The 22,500-nt window shown below is 47.1% G+C and overlaps 1 protein-coding gene across 1 annotated transcript in view; it reads right to left on the bottom strand.

Annotated features, from left to right (window-relative positions):
- Positions 1-22,500, bottom strand: part of LOC141763605 (5'-AMP-activated protein kinase subunit gamma-2-like) — a gene marked incomplete at its 3' end in the record, with an annotated part of 47,759 nt that overhangs the window by 12,057 nt on the left and 13,202 nt on the right. Inside the window, exons 2-5 of the mRNA XM_074628053.1 lie at positions 22,244-22,315; positions 20,318-20,508; positions 20,089-20,201; positions 585-817 (exon numbers count right to left, since the gene is read on the bottom strand). Of these exons, the coding sequence (XP_074484154.1) occupies positions 585-817; positions 20,089-20,201; positions 20,318-20,508; positions 22,244-22,297 (591 nt within the window). The remainder of the gene's footprint in view (positions 1-584; positions 818-20,088; positions 20,202-20,317; positions 20,509-22,243; positions 22,316-22,500) is intronic.

Below are 22,500 nucleotides of genomic sequence, written 5' to 3'. Positions count from 1 at the left end.
AGGACCAGTCATCATCCAACAGGACGCTGCGTTGACCAATCACATGCAAGCACACCTTCATGTCCATTTTCAAAGGAGTCCCTTGACCTCTGACCTCCAGATCAGTGAATGTAAATGGGTTCTCTGGGTACCCACGAGTCTCCCCTTTACAGACATGCCCACTTTATGATCATCACATGCAGTTTGGGGCAAGTCATAGTCAAGTCAGCACACTGACACACTGACAGCTGTTGTTGCCTGTTGGGCTGCAGTTTGACATGTTATGATTGGAGCATATTGTTTTATGCTAAATGCAGTACCTGTGAGGGTTTCTGGATCAACATCTGTCATTGATCTGTGTTGTTAATGATTTACAATAATAAATATATACATGCATTTGCATAAAGCAGCATATTCATCCACTCCCATGTTGATAAGAGGATTAAATACTGGACTGATCTCCTTTAAGGTTCATTATGAACAGATTAAAAAAGGGAAAATAGTGGAGGAAAAGTACCTGAAACTTGTATCATCACCCCACAGACCAACACAGCACAGACAACACGCTGCCAACCAACACGGAGGACAGTGAACGCGTCACTCACCAGCCTCCCGACAGGAAGAGGTGGAGCCAGAGGAGGCGGCTGGAAGCAGGAGGAGGAAGAGGAGGAAGAGGAGGAGAAACGCTGTCCGGTGTCTGGAGGAGAGGAGAAGGAGCGAAGCCTCCTGGTCTCCGGACGCCTCGGCTCCGTCAGGTACGTCTCCAGGTGGAACACCTCCTCCTGACGGGGGCGAGAGGGAGAAGGAGGAGGAGGAGGAGGGGAGGAGAGGCTGTAGGCTGGGGGAGAGGGGGAGGAAGAGAGGGAGGAAGAAGAAGAGAGGGAGGAGAGAGGGAGGAAGAAGAGAGGGAGGAAGAAGAAGAGAGGGAGGAGAGGGGGAGGAAGAGAGGGAGGAAGAAGAAGAGAGGGAGGAGAGGGGGAGGAAGAGAGGGAGGAAGAAGAAGAGAGGGAGGAGAGGGGGAGGAAGAGAGGGAGGAAGAAGAAGAGAGGGAGGAAGAAGAAGAGGGGGGAGAGGGAGAGGAAGAGAGGGAGGAAGAAGAAGAGAGGGAGGAAGAAGAGAGGGAGAAGAGGGAGGAAGAAGAAGAGAGGGGGGAGAGGGGGAGGAAGAAGAGAGGGAGGAAGAAGAAGAGAGGGAGGAGAGGGGGAGGAAGAAGAAGAGAGGGGGGAGAGGGGGAGGAAGAAGAAGAGAGGGGGGAGAGGGGGAGGAAGAGAGGGAGGAAGAAGAGAGCGAGGAGAGAGGGAGGAAGAAGAAGAGAGGGGGGAGAGGGGGAGGAAGAAGAAGAGAGGGAGGAGAGGGGGAGGAAGAGAGGGAGGAAGAAGAAGAGAGGGAGGAAGAAGAGAGGGAGGAGAGGGAGGAAGAAGAAGAGAGGGGGGAGAGGGGGAGGAAGAAGAAGAGAGGGGGGAGAGGGGGAGGAAGAGAGGGAGGAAGAAGAGAGGGAGGAGAGAGGGAGGAAGAAGAAGAGAGGGGGGAGAGGGGGAGGAAGAAGAAGAGAGGGGGGAGAGGGGGAGGAAGAGAGGGAGGAAGAAGAGAGGGAGAAAGAAGAAGAGAGGGGGGAGAGGGGGAGGAAGAGAGGGAGGAAGAAGAGAGGGAGGAAGAAGAAGAGAGGGGGAGAGGGGGAGGAAGAGAGGGAGGAAGAAGAGAGGGAGGAAGAAGAAGAGAGGGGGGAGAGGGGGAGGAAGAAGAGAGGGAGGAAGAAGAAGAGAGGGAGGAGAGGGGGAGGAAGAAGAAGAGAGGGAGGAAGAAGAAGAGAGGGAGGAGAGGGGGAGGAAGAAGAAGAGAGGGAGGAAGAAGAAGAGAGGGGGGAGAGGGGGAGGAAGAAGAAGAGAAGGAGGAAGCATAACAAGAGGAGAGTCAGTATTTGCAGAGTAGATGAGGAGACTTGGCCCTCTGGAGGAAACACTGAGTCACTACACACACCTGAGTATTTCCATGTCATACTACTTGTACTTCTACTTCTACTCTCCTACATCAGAGAGAGGTAGTACTGTTTACTGCAGCTGTAGTTGTTAGTAGTACTGATGTACAACAGGGAGCAGTATAAGTACAGACTGTGTATTAGAGAGGTACCAGAGTAGTAGTTCTAGTGAGACACACATTAAAGCAGCAGAGGTGGATACCCTGATTTTCCCATAATGCACCTGGGCAGTGTCTTTAGTACAGGGTTAAGGTTAGCTACATACAGCTCAGCTTTTACAATACTGTTAGTTGTTGTTCAATTTGATGCATTTGGGAGACATTGCTTCGTGAGCGGTGTCACTACGTCTGCTCCGATGGGTCCGTCTCCAGCGGTGTCACTACGTCTGCTTCACCTGTGTCCGTCTCCAGCGGTGTCACTACGTCTGCTCCGCCTGTGTCCGTCTCCAGCGGTGTCACTACGTCTGCTCCGTATGTGTCCGTCTCCAGCGGTGTCACTACGTCTGCTCCGACTGTGTCCGTCTCCAGCGGTGTCACTACGTCTGCTCCGCTGTGTCCGTCTCCAGCGGTGTCACTACGTCTGCTTCACCTGTGTCCGTCTCCAGCGGTGTCACTACGTCTGCTCCGATGGGTCCGTCTCCAGCGGTGTCACTACGTCTGCTCCACCTGTGTCCGTCTCCAGCGGTGTCACTACGTCTGCTCCGCCTGTGTCCGTCTCCAGCGGTGTCACTACGTCTGCTCCATATGTGTCCGTCTCCAGCGGTGTCACTACGTCTGCTCCGACTGTGTCCGTCTCCAGCGGTGTCACTACGTCTGCTCCGCTGTGTCCGTCTCCAGCGGTGTCACTACGTCTGCTTCACCTGTGTCCGTCTCCAGCGGTGTCACTACGTCTGCTCCGATGGGTCCGTCTCCAGCGGTGTCACTACGTCTGCTCCACCTGTGTCCGTCTCCAGCGGTGTCACTACGTCTGCTCCGTATGTGTCCGTCTCCAGCGGTGTCACTACGTCTGCTCCGACTGTGTCCGTCTCCAGCGGTGTCACTACGTCTGCTCCGCTGTGTCCGTCTCCAGCGGTGTCACTACGTCTGCTTCACCTGTGTCCGTCTCCAGCGGTGTCACTACGTCTGCTCTGCCTGTGTCCGTCTCCAGCGGCTGGTTTAACTACGGAGATGCGAGTGACAGCTAGCCTGACCACAGTAAACAACGTTCATTTCCATCCCCTTGCAAACAAAAGCACCAGTGACCCGTCCAGATTGAAAGTACAGATAACTGTGACGTTACACTTTCATCTTGGCGACAGTATAAGGCAGGACTCAGCAACCTTTAATATCTAAAGAGACATTTTAGGCAAATAAAAAAAATAAAATCTGTCTGGAGCTGCAAAACATGTGATCATGGTGATGAAGGTAACACAGTTTATAGTCTAAGTATATAGTACATCAGTCTAATGCAGTGAGGGCCAAAGAGACAATGTACTACGGAGTATTAGGGCCACATTGAGGGAAAACACATCTGAGATTTACACAATAAAGTCAGAATATTACGAGAAAAAAAGAAAATAGTATGTAAAATGATTACTTTATATTATGACTTCATTCTCTAAATCTCAGATTTATTTATTTGTCCTCAATGTGGCCCTAACACTCCGTCGTACCGTCGTACCATAGACCTACAAAGAACAGTTCTTCATCTCCATGTTTATAGATCCACAGGGAGTCTCTGGAGAGGAGCTGAAGAGCTGCAGGTTGCTGACGTCTGTACTGAGACTTGCAGTCTGTATATGTATCTTTGTTCTTCCTCGTTGAGAGGTGATCTAAACACTTGCTGATTGTATAAAATAAAGCTGTGACGGCCTTGTGCTCTTCCTGGTGGCTTGGTTTTACCCTCCAGCCTCTGCGCCAGTCACATGACTGAACACTATGAATATAGTTGCATCGTGTGTTTGACATATCTGATGCGTGTCCTCTGATAACTGGTCTGAGTCCTGTCAGACTGAACACAGTGATCCAGAGACACAAACAGTGATTACTGGTCTAGTTTCACTGGTTTAGCAGCAGGTCTGACGCACACTGAGGATTACACCTGTCTCCTGCTCTCACAGCGTCAACACCAGCCTGAGGACCAGAGCTGAGAACACATCGTATGATTCAGGATGCTCAGGTGAACACAGGGAGGAGCTGCAGTGGGTCGAAAGCTCCAGAACAGCTACTAAATGGACCTCGTAGTAACAGCTGTATCTAGTGTCAGTTTACATCCCCGTCTGTCCAACATGTCTCCTCAGTTCATCCTCCAGTCCCAGTGGACCAGATGTTTCCATACTTCCTGTTAAAAGTAGTGTCTGATTGATGTTATACCAAAACCAGCTCTCTGTCATGAACACAACCAGAGATATGACGAGTATGCCCTCAGTTAGTAACCATGGTGACGGGTTGAGTGGAGGCAGAATACCTCTCTGAACACGCTGGCTAACGCCGGCTAGCCTAGCTAACGGCTCACGTTAGCTGCTGTTAGCAGAAGGCCAAATATTAGCATCATTTACTCGTTATAAATATTAGCATCACGCTTCTCTGATATTGTAGCTCTAGAGCTCCAATCAGTTACTCATGTCTAATGTCTGAGATCTGGATTCAGACAACAACACAGAGGACATTTAGATGTGGAGCTTTAGCCCACTGCTAGCGTTAGCCTCCAGCTAATGTTAGCCTCCAGCTAATGTTAGCCCACTGCTAGTGTTAGCCTCCAGCTAATGTTAGCCCACTGCTAGCGTTAGCCTCCAGCTAATGTTAGCCCACTGCTAGCGTTAGCCTCCAGCTAATGTTAGCCCACTGCTAGTGTTAGCCTCCAGCTAATGTTAGCCTCCAGCTAATGTTAGCCCACTGCTAGTGTTAGCCTCCAGCTAATGTTAGCCCACTGCTAGTGTTAGCCTCCAGCTAATGTTAGCCCACTGCTAGCGTTAGCCTCCAGCTAATGTTAGCCCACTGCTAGAGTTAGCCTCCAGCTAATGTTAGCCCACTGCTAGTGTTAGCCTCCAGCTAATGTTAGCCCACTGCTAGCGTTAGCCTCCAGCTAATGTTAGCCCACTGCTAGCGTTAGCCTCCAGCTAATGTTAGCCCACTGCTAACGTTAGCCTCCAGCTAATGTTAGCCCACTGCTAGTGTTAGCCTCCAGCTAATGTTAGCCCACTGCTAGCGTTAGCCTCCAGCTAATGTTAGCCCACTGCTAGTGTTAGCCTCCAGCTAATGTTAGCCCACTGCTAGTGTTAGCCTCCAGCTAATGTTAGCCCACTGCTAGCGTTAGCCTCCAGCTAATGTTAGCCCACTGCTAGTGTTAGCCTCCAGCTAATGTTAGCCCACTGCTAGAGTTAGCCTCCAGCTAATGTTAGCCCACTGCTAGTGTTAGCCTCCAGCTAATGTTAGCCCACTGCTAGCGTTAGCCTCCAGTCTTTCCTTTGTTTAGCCTCCAGCTAATGTTAGCCCACTGCTAGTGTTAGCCTCCAGCTAATGTTAGCCCACTGCTAGTGTTAGCCTCCAGCTAATGTTAGCCCACTGCTAGTTAGCCTCCAGCTAATGTTAGCCCACTGCTAGTGTTAGCCTCCAGCTAATGTTAGCCCACTGCTAGTGTTAGCCTCCAGCTAATGTTAGCCCACTGCTAGAGTTAGCCTCCAGCTAATGTTAGCCCACTGCTAGTGTTAGCCTCCAGCTAATGTTAGCCCACTGCTAGCGTTAGCCTCCAGTCTTTCCTTTGTTTAGCCTCCAGCTAATGTTAGCCCACTGCTAGTGTTAGCCTCCAGCTAATGTTAGCCCACTGCTAGTGTTAGCCTCCAGTCTTTCCTTTGTTTAGCCTCCAGCTAATGTTAGCCCACTGCTAGTGTTAGCCTCCAGCTAATGTTAGCCCACTGCTAGTGTTAGCCTCCAGCTAATGTTAGCCCACTGCTAGAGTTAGCCTCCAGCTAATGTTAGCCCACTGCTAGCGTTAGCCTCCAGCTAATGTCAGCCCACTGCTAGAGTTAGCCTCCAGCTAATGTTAGCCCACTGCTAGTGTTAGCCTCCAGCTAATGTTAGCCCACTGCTAGTGTTAACCTCCAGCCAATGTTAGCCCACTGCTAGAGTTAGCCTCCAGCTAATGTTAGCCCACTGCTAGTGTTAGCCTCCAAACAAAGGAAATGTTTGGTGCACTTGACAAAGAGAGTATCTAGTACTACTACCACCAGGTACTCTTTACTACTAGTACTACTACCACCAGGTACTCTTTACTACTAGTACTACTACCACTAGATACTCTTTACTACTAGTACTACTACCACCAGGTACTCTTTACTACTAGTACTACTACCACCAGATACTCTTTACTACTAGTACTACTACCACCAGGTACTCTTTACTACTAGTACTACTACCACCAGGTACTCTTTACTACTAGTACTACTACCACCAGGTACTCTTTGTGCTTACTGTCCAGAGGGCCGACAGGTTCTGACCTCCCTCGGGTCATCTGTCTGATCTCGTGACCCCGCCTCCTGTCCGTCTGTCCGTCCCCCTCCTCGCTGTGGGACGTCCTTCGTCCCGTGATCTCGTGACCCCGCCTCCTGTCCGTCTGTCCGTCCCCCTCCTCGCTGTGGGACGTCCTTCGTCCCGTGATCTCGTGACCCCGCCTCCTGTCCGTCTGTCCGTCCCCCTCCTCGCTGTGGGACGTCCTTCGTCCCGTGATCTCGTGACCCCGCCTCCTGTCCGTCTGTCCGTCCCCCTCCTCGCTGTGGGACGTCCTTCGTCCCGTGATCTCGTGACCCCGCCTCCTGTCCGTCTGTCCGTCCCCCTCCTCGCTGTGGGACGTCCTTCGTCCCGTGATCTCGTGACCCCGCCTCCTGTCCGTCTGTCCGTCCCCCTCCTCGCTGTAGGACGTCCTTCGTCCCGTGATCTCGTGACCCCGCCTCCTGTCCGTCTGTCCGTCCCCCTCCTCGCTGTGGGACGTCCTTCGTCCCGTGATCTCGTGACCCCGCCTCCTGTCCGTCTGTCCGTCCCCCTCCTCGCTGTGGGACGTCCTTCGTCCCGTGATCTCGTGACCCCGCCTCCTGTCCGTCTGTCCGTCCCCCTCCTCGCTGTAGGACGTCCTTCGTCCCGTGATCTCGTGACCCCGCCTCCTGTCCGTCTGTCCGTCCCCCTCCTCGCTGTGGGACGTCCTTCGTCCCGTGATCTCGTGACCCCGCCTCCTGTCCGTCTGTCTGTCCCCCTCCTCGCTGTAGGACGTCCTTCGTCCAGTCCGTCTCTGCAGCAGCTCCCTCCTCTTCCTGGTGGACAGAGGAAGTAGTTGGACGTGCAGGACGTCGCTGGGCTCCGACTGCCGCCGCCGCAGTGTCTGTCTCCTGTCCGTCTGTCCTCCTCCTGCTCTGTCCTCCGCCATGAACCACGATGCAGACTTCCTCCTCCCTCTGCCCGTCTCCATCCTCTTCCTGTCTTTGCCGTCCTCCTCTTCCTCCTCCTCCATGTTGGACAGAGACTTCCTGCGTTCCTTCTTCCTGTCGCTCTTCTTCTTCTTCTCCTCCGTCTTTTTGTCCTCCTTCATCGGTCCACACGGTTCAGACTTCCTCCTCAGCATCCGTCTGTCTGTCCTGTCTGTCTGCCTCTCCTCCTCCTCCTCCTCTTCCTCCTTCCCTCCTCCGTACGGTTCGCTCATCCTCCTCCCCGTCCATCTCTCCTTCTCCTTCCACTTCCTCATCATCAGGCTGCTCAGACGCTTCATCGCCATCCAATCAGTTCGTTCAAAAACAAAACACGGAAACTAAACGAAACTAAATAAAAATAAAATAAAAGCCTTAAAACGACTCTAAATAAATATAATCTTAATTTATGAGCATTAAAATACTCAGTTTAATCCACTCTGAGATTTATCGGTTACAGCCAGGAGCTTATGCGCTACTATGAACTTTAAATAATAATATAAACTAATCGCATAAAGCTGATTAAACTAAGATAAATGTAAGAATCAATTAAATAAATTAAAACAAAAGTACATCAGTGAAACAACAACATTAACTAAACATATAACTGTTAACGCACTTATTTAAAATAAAATAAAAAAACATTAAAAAACGTTTAGGTCAAAAAACTAAATAAACTGGATTCTATTAATTTGTGGATTAAATTTAAATCAAACTAAATAAAAAGGACAACGTGATTAATTAAGATAAATCAAGTCATCAAATTAAATAAATAAATAGATAAAACTAAATGTAGGATTTAAATATGTTATTGAGGTTAAATAAGAAATCAGTTCAACGTTACAGTTCAGAATCAGCCGAGAGGAAAATAAAACCAGTTCATCCAGCGGTGGAGGAACATCTGCATCTTTAATCCTCCAGTCCAACCTGTCCTACATCCAGAGGGATCCTCAGGTCAGACAGACAGGTGATCAGCTGATCAGGTCAGACAGACAGGTGATCAGGTGATCAGGTCAGACAGACAGACAGACAGTGAAGTGTTTGTCCTCAGAGTGTTTCAGCTCGGCTCAGTTTGTCTTGTTGCTCATGTTAGCCACTCCTCCCTCTCCGGTCTACACTGCAAAAGATTAGCCTTTTTTATCGTTGCTGTTATTATTAATATCACCACGTACACCATGACCATTTATAACCGTCCAATCAGGTGCAGGAATGGTTTCTGTCCTGTTTCCTGTAGTCAGTCAGCATCGAGACAAGATAGCATTTGTTTTGTCTCATGATGATGTTTTTGGTCGTCTCCATCTTGGTTTTTGGTCGTCTCCATCTTGGTTTTTGGCCGTCTCCATCTTGGTTTTTAGTCGTCTCCATCTTGGTTTTTAGTCGTCACCATCTTGGTTTTTGGCCGTCACCATCTTGGTTTTTAGTCGTCTCCATCTTGGTTTTTGGCCGTCACCATCTTGGTTTTTAGTCGTCTCCATCTTGGTTTTTAGTCGTCTCCATCTTGGTTTTTGGCCGTCACCATCTTGGTTTTTTGCAACCAGTAGTGACACTAGAAGGCGGAGCTAAGTACAACTGAACGCTGAATAAGAAATTTTTAGGCGACCAAAATGTTCTAATTAACTCTGATGAAGTGAAAACACACAGTGATTAAAGGGTTAAAGTTGTTAAAGACTGAAACACGGACAACTCCCAGACCGGACAACGCCGTGGTAACGACCTGTCAATCAGCAGGTAGCCCCGCCCTAAAGCATCCCCTGCTTTATGGTCTATCTGACTCTCAATGGGACCATCATCCACTAAATGAACATCATGCTGTATTGAAGAAGACTTGAAACATAAACTCATGTTGAGGATGTTTAATGAGGTCAGAGATCAAGAGAGAAGGAGGCTCATTTTCTATCAGACGTCTATAGAAGCAGTATATATATTATGGCAGTGTTTTGACGCAGATCTTTTTGTCCTCTGAGGACATCAGAGCAGCTTTTTTGAGCGAGCCTCAGGGGTTAAAAACCTTGGAGAAATAGGACGGACATGTTTTGCAGTGTACTTCTCTCTCTCTCTGTGAGGATGACAAAAACAAAAGCACTTCCTGCGCTCCATCTGGGCCTGATGTGCTTCGCTGGGTTTATTTAAGGATCACAGTTACAGGGATTATGAGCAGCTTTCTAATATCAGGTCACTGTTGACTCTCACAGCAGCAGACACAGATCCTCTGGTACTGTTATCATTCTGACATCCAGCTGGAAGCACTGACCTCCGGCTCAGGACAGACACCTGGGAACGGCTCTCTAGTTCTGCAGGTATCTGTCATAAACCCAAGTTACAACGGAGATGAAGAGTCACCAATCACACGCACTCTTCTTCAATCAGTGTGTGGGAGTGTTTCTACATCTACAGAAACAGCTCAAGTAGTTAGCTTAAAGTTAGCTAAAGGTAATGGATAAACAGCATCTGATTGGCTGTCGAGCAAAAACAGCTGAACATCAAACACCAGCAGTGTGTGTGTGTGTGTGTGTGTGTGTGTGTGTGTGTGTGTGTGTGTGTGCGCGCGCACGCACGTGTGAGTGTGAGCGAGCTGCCAACATTTCTAACTGAAGCAATGCCAAGTTCAGCTTCCGGAAATGAGTCCGGGAGTGGCGGCGGGAGGCTGAGTGGCGGCTGTTTTTTTTTTAACAAAGCTTTTTTTTGTGGAATACCTGATGCGGCCCAGCCTCACCCAGACTCTGCCTCCAGCGGCCCCCAGGTAAATTGAGTTTGAGACCACTGCCTTAGAGCTATGCCGGTGGGAGGCAACTCCTGGCAGGTTTTACCAAACCGGACAGGTCTAGGGCGAGGGGTCAGACAAAATACAGTCAAAACTGCCTCTTGACCATGGAGCTTTTAGAAAAATGGTCTACGACCACTGCGGATAACTTGTGGAAATGGCAGCTTGGGCTAATCACCCACCCTGCTGTCAAATAAATGATTACAGAAACTGAAACTATGGATACTTACCTCGAAAGTGACCTAAGCCTAACTGACGACCCTCAAATGGGACCCATGAACCCCCTTGGGGCAAACTCAACAGAGACCTCAAGGGGGGAAAAGTCTGCTGAAGCTTAAGTCAAGAACGAGAATTGGATGCTGGAATGTTAGAACATTATACCAGACAGGAAAACTGGCACAACTGGCCAAGGAAATGCAACGTTACAACATAAGCATTATCGGGGTGTGTGAAAGCCGATGGAACACCTTTGGAGAGGTAAGAACTGCCACTGGAGAGACCTTCCTCTACTCTGGCAACCCAAAGGAAGACCCCCACACATATGGAGTAGGACTACTCCTATCAAAAGACGCAGCTAAAAGTCTCATAGAATGGGAACCAATATCAGAACGGATCATCACAGCCAGGTTTGCATCCAAAGGACACAATATCACATCCATTCAGTGCTACGCTCCAACCAACACTGCTGTGTTTGAAGAGAAAGAAACTTTTTACCAAGAACTACAGGCAGTTTTCCAAAAGGCTTCCAAGAGAGACATTAAGATTGTGATGGGAGACATGAATGCCAAGATTGGAACGGATGACGGGAAGGGAACAATGGGGACAGAAGGTCTGGGGCAGATGAACGAGAACGGGCTTCTCTTTGCAAGCCTTTGTGCCCTCAACGAGTTGGTGATTGGAGGCAGTCTTTTCCCACACAAACAAACCCATAAAGCTACATGGATATCTCCGGACCACCGCACAGAGAACCAGATCGACCACATTGCAATAGATAGGAAATGGAGGAGAGTTCTCCTCGATGTCAGAGTCAAGAGGGGCGCCAATATAGACTCAGATCACCATCTTCTCGTGGGAGAACTCCGGATGAAGTTGGCAGTAAAAAAGAAAGCTGGAAACAGGATACAGAGAAGATTTGAGACAAGAAAACTAAAAGACATCAAGGCACGGCAAGAATGGGGAATTCTACCCCAGTCTGTAACATAGAGACAGACCGCAATAAGAAGGAAGGCCTCCGACAAGACTACCAACAAAAGAACATAATCGTCAGAAAGAGCTGCAAGAGGGACAATAAAGCACAAGCAGAGGAACTCGCCAACAAAGCAGAGGCAGCAGCCAGGCAGAACAACGCAAAGGAATTGTACAAAATGACCCGACTGTTAGCTGGTAAGAACAAGTGCTTTAGTCGACCTATCAGAGACAAACAGGAAAACCTTCTCACTAAAAACTCCCAACAACTAGAGCGCTGGAAGGAACACTTTGAGGAAGTCCTCAATAGACCTCACCGAGACATTGAAGAAGTGAGAAGAGACCTAAACATCAACTGTGACAGGATATCAAAGGAAGAAATCAAAAGAGCCATCAAAAAACTGAAGCTCGACTTCCGGTCGATAGGCAGATGGAGTAGACGCACTAGCCGGTGCTCCGGTAAACTTTTCATTGTCATACCATCCAGCCCTCTAACTTCCACGCCAAAACGAAACCTTTTTTTTATTTATCTAATTTTTCTCCTGACCGACACTTGTATTTTTCACAATGACTTCGAGAGGAGCCAAGGGGAGCAAAAAAGAAGATGCTAACGTTAGCTTAACACTGGAGGCTATCACCACGCTGCTCGAGCAACACCGTGATGCGCTAGCCACTGAGTTCAGAACATCATTCAGCCAGCTGGACTCCAAACTAGACCAAACACGGCTCACAGTGGAGGACCACGGCCAACGGGTCTCCTCCTTGGAACTAGCTGCAGAAGACCTCAGCCAAAGAGTCGTGGATCTGGAGAACGTGTGCACCACCCTGAGCGAGGATAATGCTAGGCTAAAGGCTAAAGTCACCGACCTGGAGAGCCGAAGCAGGCGCCAGAACATCCGGATCCTGGGTCTCCCGGAGTCCATTGAAAGCGGACGCCCCACTGAATTCTTCTCAAATTTGCTGCGCGAGGTGTTCGGTACCGAGACACTGCCATCCCTCCCAGAACTGGACCGGGCCCACCGCTCCCTAGCTGCTAAACCGGCCCCCGGACAGCGACCGCGCCCGGTTATTCTCCGCCTGCACCGGTATCAGACGAAGGATCTGCTCATCAGAGAGGCACGGCGGAGAGGTAAACTTGAGTTCCGTGGCCAGCCCATCCGTGTTCTGGAGGACTACTGCCCTGAAGTTGTGAACCAGCGGGGGGAATACAGAGACGTGATGGCAGAACTTTATCAACTGGGACAGAAGCCTGCTCTGCTCTACCCAGCCCGGCTCCGGCTGACGCTGTCCAGCGGAGCCAGAAAGTGGATCAGCTCAGTGGACGAGGCACACAAGTACATCAGCAGCCTCCACAGGTCACCGGAACATTCATAAAGGGACTCTTTAGTAATTATGGACCCACTGGATGAGAGGTATCACTGTTTATAGCCCTACCAGTTTACACGTAGTGCGGCGTATGTTAACTGTCACGTGGGTTTGTTTACATCGGTTCATTTATCCAGACTATACACGTGTTTCTGCGCTGTTCTCTTGTTAGGCTACATATACAGACAGTTGCAAACATTTACAAGCAAACATGACTTTATTGAGCCTGGTTCTATACTGGCTCTCTGGAGCTGTTATCACATATGACAGCTTTGCCCTCTCTGAGTGTGATGCCTTTCAATGAGAATCTGCGCTGGATTTTAAAGGGCCAGTTGAACAGTTAGTTCACATTTCAAACTGGAATTATCATTTTAAAGACTGGTTATTCTACGTTTGTTAGTACTTAAGTGGGTCTTGTCCTGTACCGTTAATTCAACTATTTAGCTATCTGGTATGGCACAAGTGAATCCATGTTTTCTCCCTTTTATTTCTGTCTACTTTGAAATCACAATTCCATATGACTGTTTGATTCCTGCTTCTATGGTTTTGGTGAAATTTTGTTTTTAAATTTGATTTCTGATTTCTGAAACTCGTGCTAGAGCTTCCCAGCTTCCACAGTTCATAAAGTTGATTGTTTAAGCCAAAATATTGTTTAAGAGGTGCTTGTAATCTACTTTTGTATGTATACCGGAGCAGCAGTTAATTTAGTTTAAGACAGGAAGAGTTGTTGTTGTGCAATGTTTGTTCTGAAGAGCTTGCTGCTTTCTTTTTTAGCAGTTTTCTTGGTTGGGGAGGGGGGTGGTGGGAAGGGATATGTCACTGCCAGTAACACCTTAGTAACTTACACAAACCTATTACTGTACACTAGTCACTCCTGGTCTTCACTGACCTGCTACAGCTGTATCTTAAAGCAACCACTTGAATACTGTGCTCACGTCCTAACCTTTTTAGTCAAGCTGCATGGATAGGCACTTAATACTACAGAGCTGGAATGTCAAGGGTTTGAACCACCCCATTAAAAGAAAGAAGGTTTTCTCACACCTCAAACAACTTAAAACAGAAATAGCCTTCCTGCAAGAAACCCATATTCGCAGTTCAGACAGTGGTCGCCTTCTGTCAGGCTGGATGGGGCAGAAATTTCACTCCGCTTTTCAAGCCAAAGCCAGAGGGGTTTCAATCCTTATCAGTCAAAGGGTTTCCTTCGAACCACACAATGTGATTGCTGACAAGTTCGGTCGATATGTTATTGTATCTGGGAAATTATATGACACACTGGTAGTGCTTGTGAACGTGTACGCCCCTAACTCAGATGATGTAGGTTTTTTCGAACATTTGTTTTCTCTGCTGCCAGACCTCAACACATACTCTCTCATACTTGGTGGTGATTTAAATTGTTGGCTAGACCCAGTTTTAGACCAATCTTCCACTAACCCCAGCACAATAAGTAAATCAGCCTCTTTCATTCAAGCCTTTCTCTCTGACTACGGTGTCTGTGATGTGTGGCGCTCTCTACATCCAAACGATAGGGAATACTCGTTCTTCTCGCACGTCCATCATACATACTCCAGGATAGATTATTTTTTTATCGACAACCAACTAGTCCCGCTGGTTCAGTCCTGCGCCTATCAGAGTATTGTCATTTCAGACCACGCTCCTATTGGTTTGACCATGTCCCTCCCTGGCCTCCCACAGAGGAGCAGGCACTGGCGGTTTAACTCAACCCTACTGTCTGACGATAATTTTGTGAAACATATGGAGAAAGAGATAGCCTTTTTTCTTACTACTAATATATCCCCTGAAACCTCTAGCCTAATTGTATGGGATGCTCTTAAAGCTTATCTTAGGGGGCAGATCATAGCATACACCGCTCAAGTGAAGAGAAAATCCTATAAAGAGCGCTTGGATCTGGCCCACCAAATTGGAGAGATTGACAAACAATATGCTCAGACTCAAAGTCCAGACCTTTATAAAAAACGATTAGAACTCAAAACCAAATTTGACCTGCTTACAACTCACTCAACTGAACACTTGCTTTTAAAAAACAAGGCCAGGTTTTACATATATGGAGACAAATCTGACAAAATGCTAGCCAACCAACTCAAAGGCTTCAAAGCAAAACAAAATATCTCTAAAATCCGAATGTCAAATGGTCACATAACTTCAGATCATTCACAAATTAATGAGACATTCAGGGATTTTTATTCCCAGCTTTACACCTCAGAGTCTCAGGCCGATTGTAATGTAATTCTTGACTTCCTGCACAGTCTAAATATTCCCCAACTTTCTTTGGACTTCAGGAAGAGACTGGAAGAGCCCATTTCTCAGGCAGAAATAGCTTTAGCAATTTCCTCAATGCAGTCAGGTAAGAGTCCGGGTCCCGATGGTTTCCCAGCAGAATTTTTTAAAAAGTTCTCCTCGCTACTTTCCCCACAGTTATGTTCAGTCCTATCTGAATCCTGTAGGCAAGGTTCCCTTCCTCAATCATTTACCGAGGCTTGTATCACTCTCATTTCTAAAAAAGGTAAAGACCCAACCGAATGTGCCTCCTATAGGCCTATCTCCCTCTTAAACACAGATGCAAAAATTTTGGCTAAGGTCCTAGCCCGTAGACTGGAGAATGTCATTCCTACAATTATATCCGAAGACCAAACTGGCTTTGTCAAGGGCAGACAATCGTACTTTAACATACGACGACTATTCAATATCATCTACTCTGCCTCTGAGAAAGTCCCTGAGTGTGTTGTGTCTCTCGATGCGGAGAAAGCATTTGACCGCGTTGAATGGAACTACTTATTTGCTGTTCTGGACAAATTTGGTTTCGGCCCGAAATTTACCTCTTGGATTAAGCTACTATATTTGCATCCCTCAGCCTCAATTCGTACTAACTCCCAGCAGTCTAAACCATTCAACTTACATCGTGGAACCCGTCAAGGGTGCCCTCTGAGCCCCATACTTTTTGATTTGGCCATCGAACCGCTTGCCACAGCCTTCCGCAGTTGCAGGGACATATCTGGTATTTGGAGGGGCAGCACAGAGCATAGGGTCTCACTTTATGCTGATGACCTCTTGCTCTTTGTCTCAAACCCGGGTACCTCACTACCCCCCGCTCTGTCGTTGCTCAATCAGTTTGGTCAATTTTCGGGATACAAATTAAATCTCAACAAAAGCGAGCTCTTTCCCATCAATGATGAAGCACGAGCCTTAGACCTCACCAACCTGCCTTTCAAAATTGAAAAAAATAAGTTTTCCTATTTGGGCATCTCAATTACGAAAAAGTACAAAGATTTGTTTAAGGAGAATTTTATTGCTCTGTTAAACCAGATTAAACAAACACTGAAACAGTGGTCACCTCTGTCCATGTCTCTCGTGGGGCGTATCAATTCCATCAAAATGACCATCCTACCCAAATTTCTCTACCTCTTTCAGGCCCTACCACTTTTTATCCCCAGATCTTTTTTCAATCAACTTGATTCAATTATTTCCGCCTATATATGGCAGGGTAAGCGTCCCCGTCTTAGCAAGGTACATCTCCAAAAAACCAAGGCTACTGGTGGTCTGGCACTTCCAAATTTCTGTTTCTATTATTGGGCTGCTAACTTGCGATGTCTTGCGTTTTGGTCTTACTTTTACAATCAGCCCGACTGTCCTTACTGGGTAGCGATGGAACTCCACTCGAACGATAACCTGTCTGTTCTCGCATTGCTTGGATCCTCGCTTCCGCTCCCCTCAATGAAATCTATCGGGAACCCGGTAGTTAAACATTCTTTGAGAATATGGGCTCAATTCAGGAAATACTTTGACTTGGACAGCTTCTCTACTCTAAGCCCCATTGCGTCAAATCATCTTTTCAAACCATCTATTCAGGACCCTGTTTTCCAAGAATGGCACAGGAAAGGTATTGTGCGTTTCAAAGATTTATTTGTAGATAATACTTTGGCATCATTCGAGCAGCTAAGCAAAAAATTCAGTCTTCCTAAGTCCAACTTTTTTAGATATCTACAAGCAAGGCGCTTTGTGCTCTCTCAGTTGTCCGGCTCCTCTGCATCGACAGACACGACAATTGTCAATACGATCCTTTCTTTAAATCCATCACACAAAAGACTTATCTCCACTCTCTATGGCATGATATCAGACTTGAAGCGTGCCCCCATGGACAAGCTCCGAGCAGCATGGGAGGAGGACTTAGGCCTCTCTCTATCACCGGATACGTGGAATTCCATACTGAAGCAGGTTAATTCATCCTCTCTATGTGCTCGTCACTGCTTACTTCAGTTTAAAGTGGTGCATAGGGCTCATATCTCAAAAGCCAAACTGTCTCGCATGTATCCTGAGATTAGTCCCAACTGTGACAAGTGCAAAAGCAGTGAAGCCTCCCTTATTCACATGTACTGGTCATGCCCTAGTCTTACAAACTATTGGACGGAGATCTTTCAAACTTTATCTCAGGTGTTAAACGTCAAATTAGAACCAAACCCTCTGGTTGCTCTGTTCGGGGTCACCGGAAGTGAGACGCAATTAACTGCAGAAAAACGACGTACCTTATCCTTTGTTTCCCTTCTGGCTCGGCGAGCAATCCTGCTCAGGTGGAAGGGCGCTGCCCTTCCCACTCACACACAATGGTTGGCGGACATCATGTCTTGCTTAAAGTTTGAGAAAATCAGATACTCGCTTCAATATTCACATGGGAAATTCCTGAAAGCATGGGGCCCTTTTCTAGATACATTCCAGACACTGTAAATACTTGATTACCAAGTGCAGCTTGATTACATCACACGGTATTCAATCATTCATCGCAGGTCATTGGCGTGACAGTTAGCTTCCCATATGGCGTGCTGGCAGTGACTGGGGAGGGATTGTTTTGTTGTTTGTATAAATCTTTTGTTTTGACTTGTTTATTTGTTGGCATTGGTGCCAGCTGCTAATAATGTATATTAATACCTGTCATTCTTTTTTTGGTTACCGAATAGCGCTGTACCTTTGCTATATACTGCAAAAAACCCCAATAAAAAGATCTTGATTTAAAAAAAACAAAAACTGAAGCTCGGCAGAGCACCAGGAAAGGACAACATCCCCCCTGATGCACTGAAAGCAGACATCAGTGCCACCGCTGACATCCTCCACGGGCTTCTAAATGAGATCTGGGTAAAAGAGGAGGTACCCAATGACTGGAAACAAGGGCTAATTGTCACAATTCCCAAGAAAGGCAACCTCAGTGAATGCAAGAACTGGAGAGGCGTCATGCTTCTCTCAGTCCCCAGCATAATCCTCTGCAGAATCATCTTGGATAGAATGCAAGAACCACTGGACAAGATATTCAGGAAGGAACAAGCAGGTTTCCGGAAGAACAACTCCTGTACAGATCACATCGCATCACTCAGAATAATTGTCGAGCAGTGCATCGAATGGCAGTCATCACTGTTCATCAACTTTGTTGACTTTGAAAAAGCCTTCGACAGCCTAGACAGAAACATCCTGTGGAAGCTGCTCCGACATTATGGAATACCCATAAAACTGGTCAATCTCATTAAATGTATGTACAATGGATTCACGGGCCAAGTCATTTCAAATGGCAAGCTATCAGACACCCTCCAAATAAAAACAGGAGTACGACAAGGCTGTCTTCTGTCTCCCCTGCTCTTTCTTGTTGCCATCGATTGGACTATGAAAAAGTCAGTGGATGGCCAAAGGACGGGGTTACAGTGGACTCCTTTCACACTATTGGAAGACCTCGATTTTGCAGATGACTTGGCACTGATCTCAGGAACACACACACAAATGCAACAGAAGACAAACAAATTACATGAACACAGCAAACAGCTAGGCCTCATGATCAACGTTGGAAAGACCAAGGTCATGAGGATCAACACTAAATCCCACCAAGGAATAAATATCAAGGAGCAACCCCTAGAAAATGTGGCAGAGTTTGTCTACCTGGGAAGCAACATCAGCACAGACGGAGGAGCAGATAAGGATGTGGAGCTACGCATCAGCAAAGCGAGACACGCCTTCAGAACACTCCGACCTGTATGGCTCTCTTCCCAGCTCTCCAAAAACACACAAATCTGAATTTTCAACTCAAATGTAAAATCTGTCCTTCTCTATGGCTGTGAAACCTGGAAAACCACAAACACAATCACCAACAAACTGCAAGTGTTCATCAACAACTGCCTCCGATACATACTGAGGATATGGTGGCCCAGAAAAATTACAAATACAGACCTGTGGAAACAAACAAACCAGGAGCAAATCAACAAAGAAATCAAAAGGAGAAAGTGGAGATGGATCGGGCATACACTCAGAAAACAAGAAACAAACATAACAAGACAATCTCTGGACTACAACCCACAAGGAAAGAGGAAGCCAGGGAGACCAAAAAACAACTGGAGACGGTCTATGCTCGATGAGCTAAACAACATCAGGACCTCCTGGCAAGAAGCAAAGACCACTGCACAGAAGAGAGTGAGGTGCAGATCCATGGTGGACGCCCTATGCTCCCAAGGGGGCCAAGAGGACTAAGAAGAAGAAGAATCCAATTTCTTCCTCTAATATCTAATAGAGACTAAATAGAGTTTTAATTCATTCATCTTTGAATCAAACAAACTGCCAACGAGCTACACCGTCACATAACACACACACACACACCTGTAGCCTCTGAAGTCAATAACCAACGTCTTCTCATATCTTCATGAATGACTTCTGCTTCGTTATTTATGTAAATGAGCCTCCTGATCACATCACAGACTGTAACCTGTCCGTCAACAGCTCTCTGAAGTCTGTGGACCAATCAGAAGCGGCGTTGCAGTACCATGTGTTAGAGGTGATCAGAACACCTCTGAATGACATCATCATGTTTTCATCATATTACCTGTTAATGTTGATGAAGCTGAAAAGTTCTATTTCTATTTCTATGTTTTTTAACTTAGCTAATAGTTGACTAATAGTACTGGATAAACAGTTAGTTAGTAGTTCTCTAAATATCTCCTACCAAAGTGTTGAAGCAGGAAGTGAAGCAGGAAGTGAAGCAGGAAGTGAACCTGAGTCAGGATCAAAGAGCACGAGACCATCTGAGCCAACAGGAAACACAACTAACACAACAACATCTCCATCATGTGTTCACAGGATTACTATTATTATCAGTTCTTCACTAAACCTCAGAGGGGGTTTCTGTGTGACAGCTGATTTCAAACAGAAACACACACACACACACACACATACACACACATACACACACACACACACACACACACATACACACACACACACACACACACACACACACACAAACACACACACACACACATACACACACACACACACACACACACACACACAAACACACACAAACACACACACACGCACAAACACACACACAAACACACACGGAGAGAGTACCTCTGGCCTTGTCTCTCTTGATGCGGGTGAACAGTTTGATGCTGACGGGGGAGGACGAGGGTTGCTGGTTTGAATCCCTGGAGGTTGACCTGAAGATCCCACTGAAACTCAGCCTGACACACACACACACACACACACACACGTTCAGGATCTTCTTCTACTGGTTCTGCAGCAGCCTGTAGCCAGGTGTGTGTGAGGTGTGTGTGAGGTGTGTGTGAGGTGTGTGTACCTGCGTGGAGACTTAGGAGGTGATGAGTCCTGCTGGGGGGGTCCAGTCTGGTAGGGGAAGATGGTTCTGGGGGATCCGGGACTCATCCTGGCCGGGCTGGAGGTCCTGGCCGGGCTGGAGGGCCGGCTGAACGGAGCCCGCTGGAAGAAGCTCCTGGTGGGGCTGCCGGCAGAGTGATACAGAGACTCCACCTGGAGGACAAGACACATCATGACAGGTAACCACATTTTAATCTGTATCTTAAAGGTCACATATTATGCTCATTTCCAGGTTCATAGATGTATTTTAATGTTGCACTAGAACATGTTTACATGCTGCAATGTTCAAAAAACCCTTTATTCTTCTCATACTGCAGCCTGAGTCTGCCTGCCTCAGAGCCTAATTCAGCCTCTGTCTGAAAACCACTGATTCACAGCCTGTCTCCTCCCACTCTGCTCTGATTGGTCAGCGTTTTCTGTCAATCAAACTTCCTCAACAACAGCGTCACCCTCCCCCTCCCTCCCGGAGCAGCTCTCTAGAGAGAGACGAGTGGAGAGATAGCAGCTAGAATAGAGCTTATAAACCACTTTAAAGTTTATAAACCAGAAACTTCACCCAGCGCACGTTACCGGAGGAATCTGATCAGAAATCGGCGACACATGATGAACATCTGCGGTCCAGATTCCAGGTTTTCCTGACGGTTTCTCTCAGGTAAATAATACTATTTATAGCTCTGTTAGTTAACTCAGTGTTTACCTCATGCATCAACTCTGTAAACCGTAAACATACACTCTGTTTTACGTCTGTCTTTACAGATCCATCTGTGAGAAATGACCGACAGAATCATCCCAGAGGAGAGCAGACAGCTGTGGGCAGATGGGAGATACAGAGCTAACCCGTTAGCATGTAGCTACATGCTAACCCGTTAGCATGTAGCTACATGCTAACGGTTAGCTACATGCTACCGCTATGACACGGTGTGTAAACACAGCGACCATCAGGGTGGAAAATAGAAGATGTGAAACAGTAGTCAGTTCATTATTTCTGCTAAAAGATAAATGTATGGAAGATCAGAGTAATGGTATATTATTTACAATAGTAGCTGTCTCTGTGTTACCATGACTACAGACCACCGGAGCTTAGCTTACCATAGTTTACCAGAGCTGAAGACTTTCTCCTGTACCATGTCACATAACTAACTAACAGGTGAGATGATTACAAATGCTGTGAATAATTAATATTGTCATCTGTCAACTCAAATAAAGTTTGACTGTGAAACAGAAATGTGTTGTGTTGCTTACAAGTCACTATTTACTACCTGTAATCTGCTACATGCATGACATCAAATATATATAATATATAAATATCATCTGTTTAAACAGTGTAATTACATAAAGCCTTTGTGAAAGAACATGTTATATTTAGATGATGGGAGTACATGAAGCCTGTTCTGCTGGTTCTTGCAGACTTTGCTCAAGTTCGGTTGAGGAGGAGAGACAGTGACGCGCTGTGGGGCGGGGTCAGCTACTGAAGGTTCTCTCTGGTTCGACCAGGAAACCCTTACATGGCTTGCATTTCTCTAATGACGTCAGAAGAGAAGGAAAAAAAGCGATTTTTTTTTCTGCACCCATTTCCGGACAAACGGAGGAGGAGAAAAAGAGAGAGGATGGTCTTTTATGATACTATGGTGGCCTGTAGACACACTGGGGACAGATATTGATGTTTAAAAGACATGGAAAAGTGCATTTTGCATAATAGGTGACCTTTAAAGGACCTGAAGCTTTCAATTAAGATTTTAATCTGACCAAAACATTTACATTACAACTAATGGATCAACTAATGGATCAACTAATGGATCAACTAAGGACCACTGGGGGCATCACATCTATCAGCTGATGACTCAGCAGCAGGTGAGTGATGTCATCAGTTTGAAATGAAGGTTTTTACCTTCCTGCTGCCGTCTTTCTCTGCCGGCCCAGGATCTCCCTCCAGGAAGGGCATCGCCGCCGCGCTCAGCTCCTACAGACACACGGACTCATTAAAACATTATTGTCCGTGCTCTCGTCAGTGTTCTGACTCTTTCCGTGCACCACGTCGGACCGGTCGACGTCCAAACTGCAGACGGCGGTGGAAAAGGTTCAGAAGTGCTGAGCTCGCCTCCTCTCCTGTTGCATCATGGGAGAGTTTGGAGGGTAAACATAGAG

The sequence above is a fragment of the Sebastes fasciatus genome (assembly GCF_043250625.1).
Source record: "Sebastes fasciatus isolate fSebFas1 chromosome 21 unlocalized genomic scaffold, fSebFas1.pri SUPER_21_unloc_1, whole genome shotgun sequence".
NCBI classification, from domain to species: domain Eukaryota; kingdom Metazoa; phylum Chordata; class Actinopteri; order Perciformes; family Sebastidae; genus Sebastes; species Sebastes fasciatus.
The sequence above is the reverse complement of the archived record's forward strand: the minus strand, read 5'-3'. Positions and strand labels throughout refer to the sequence as shown.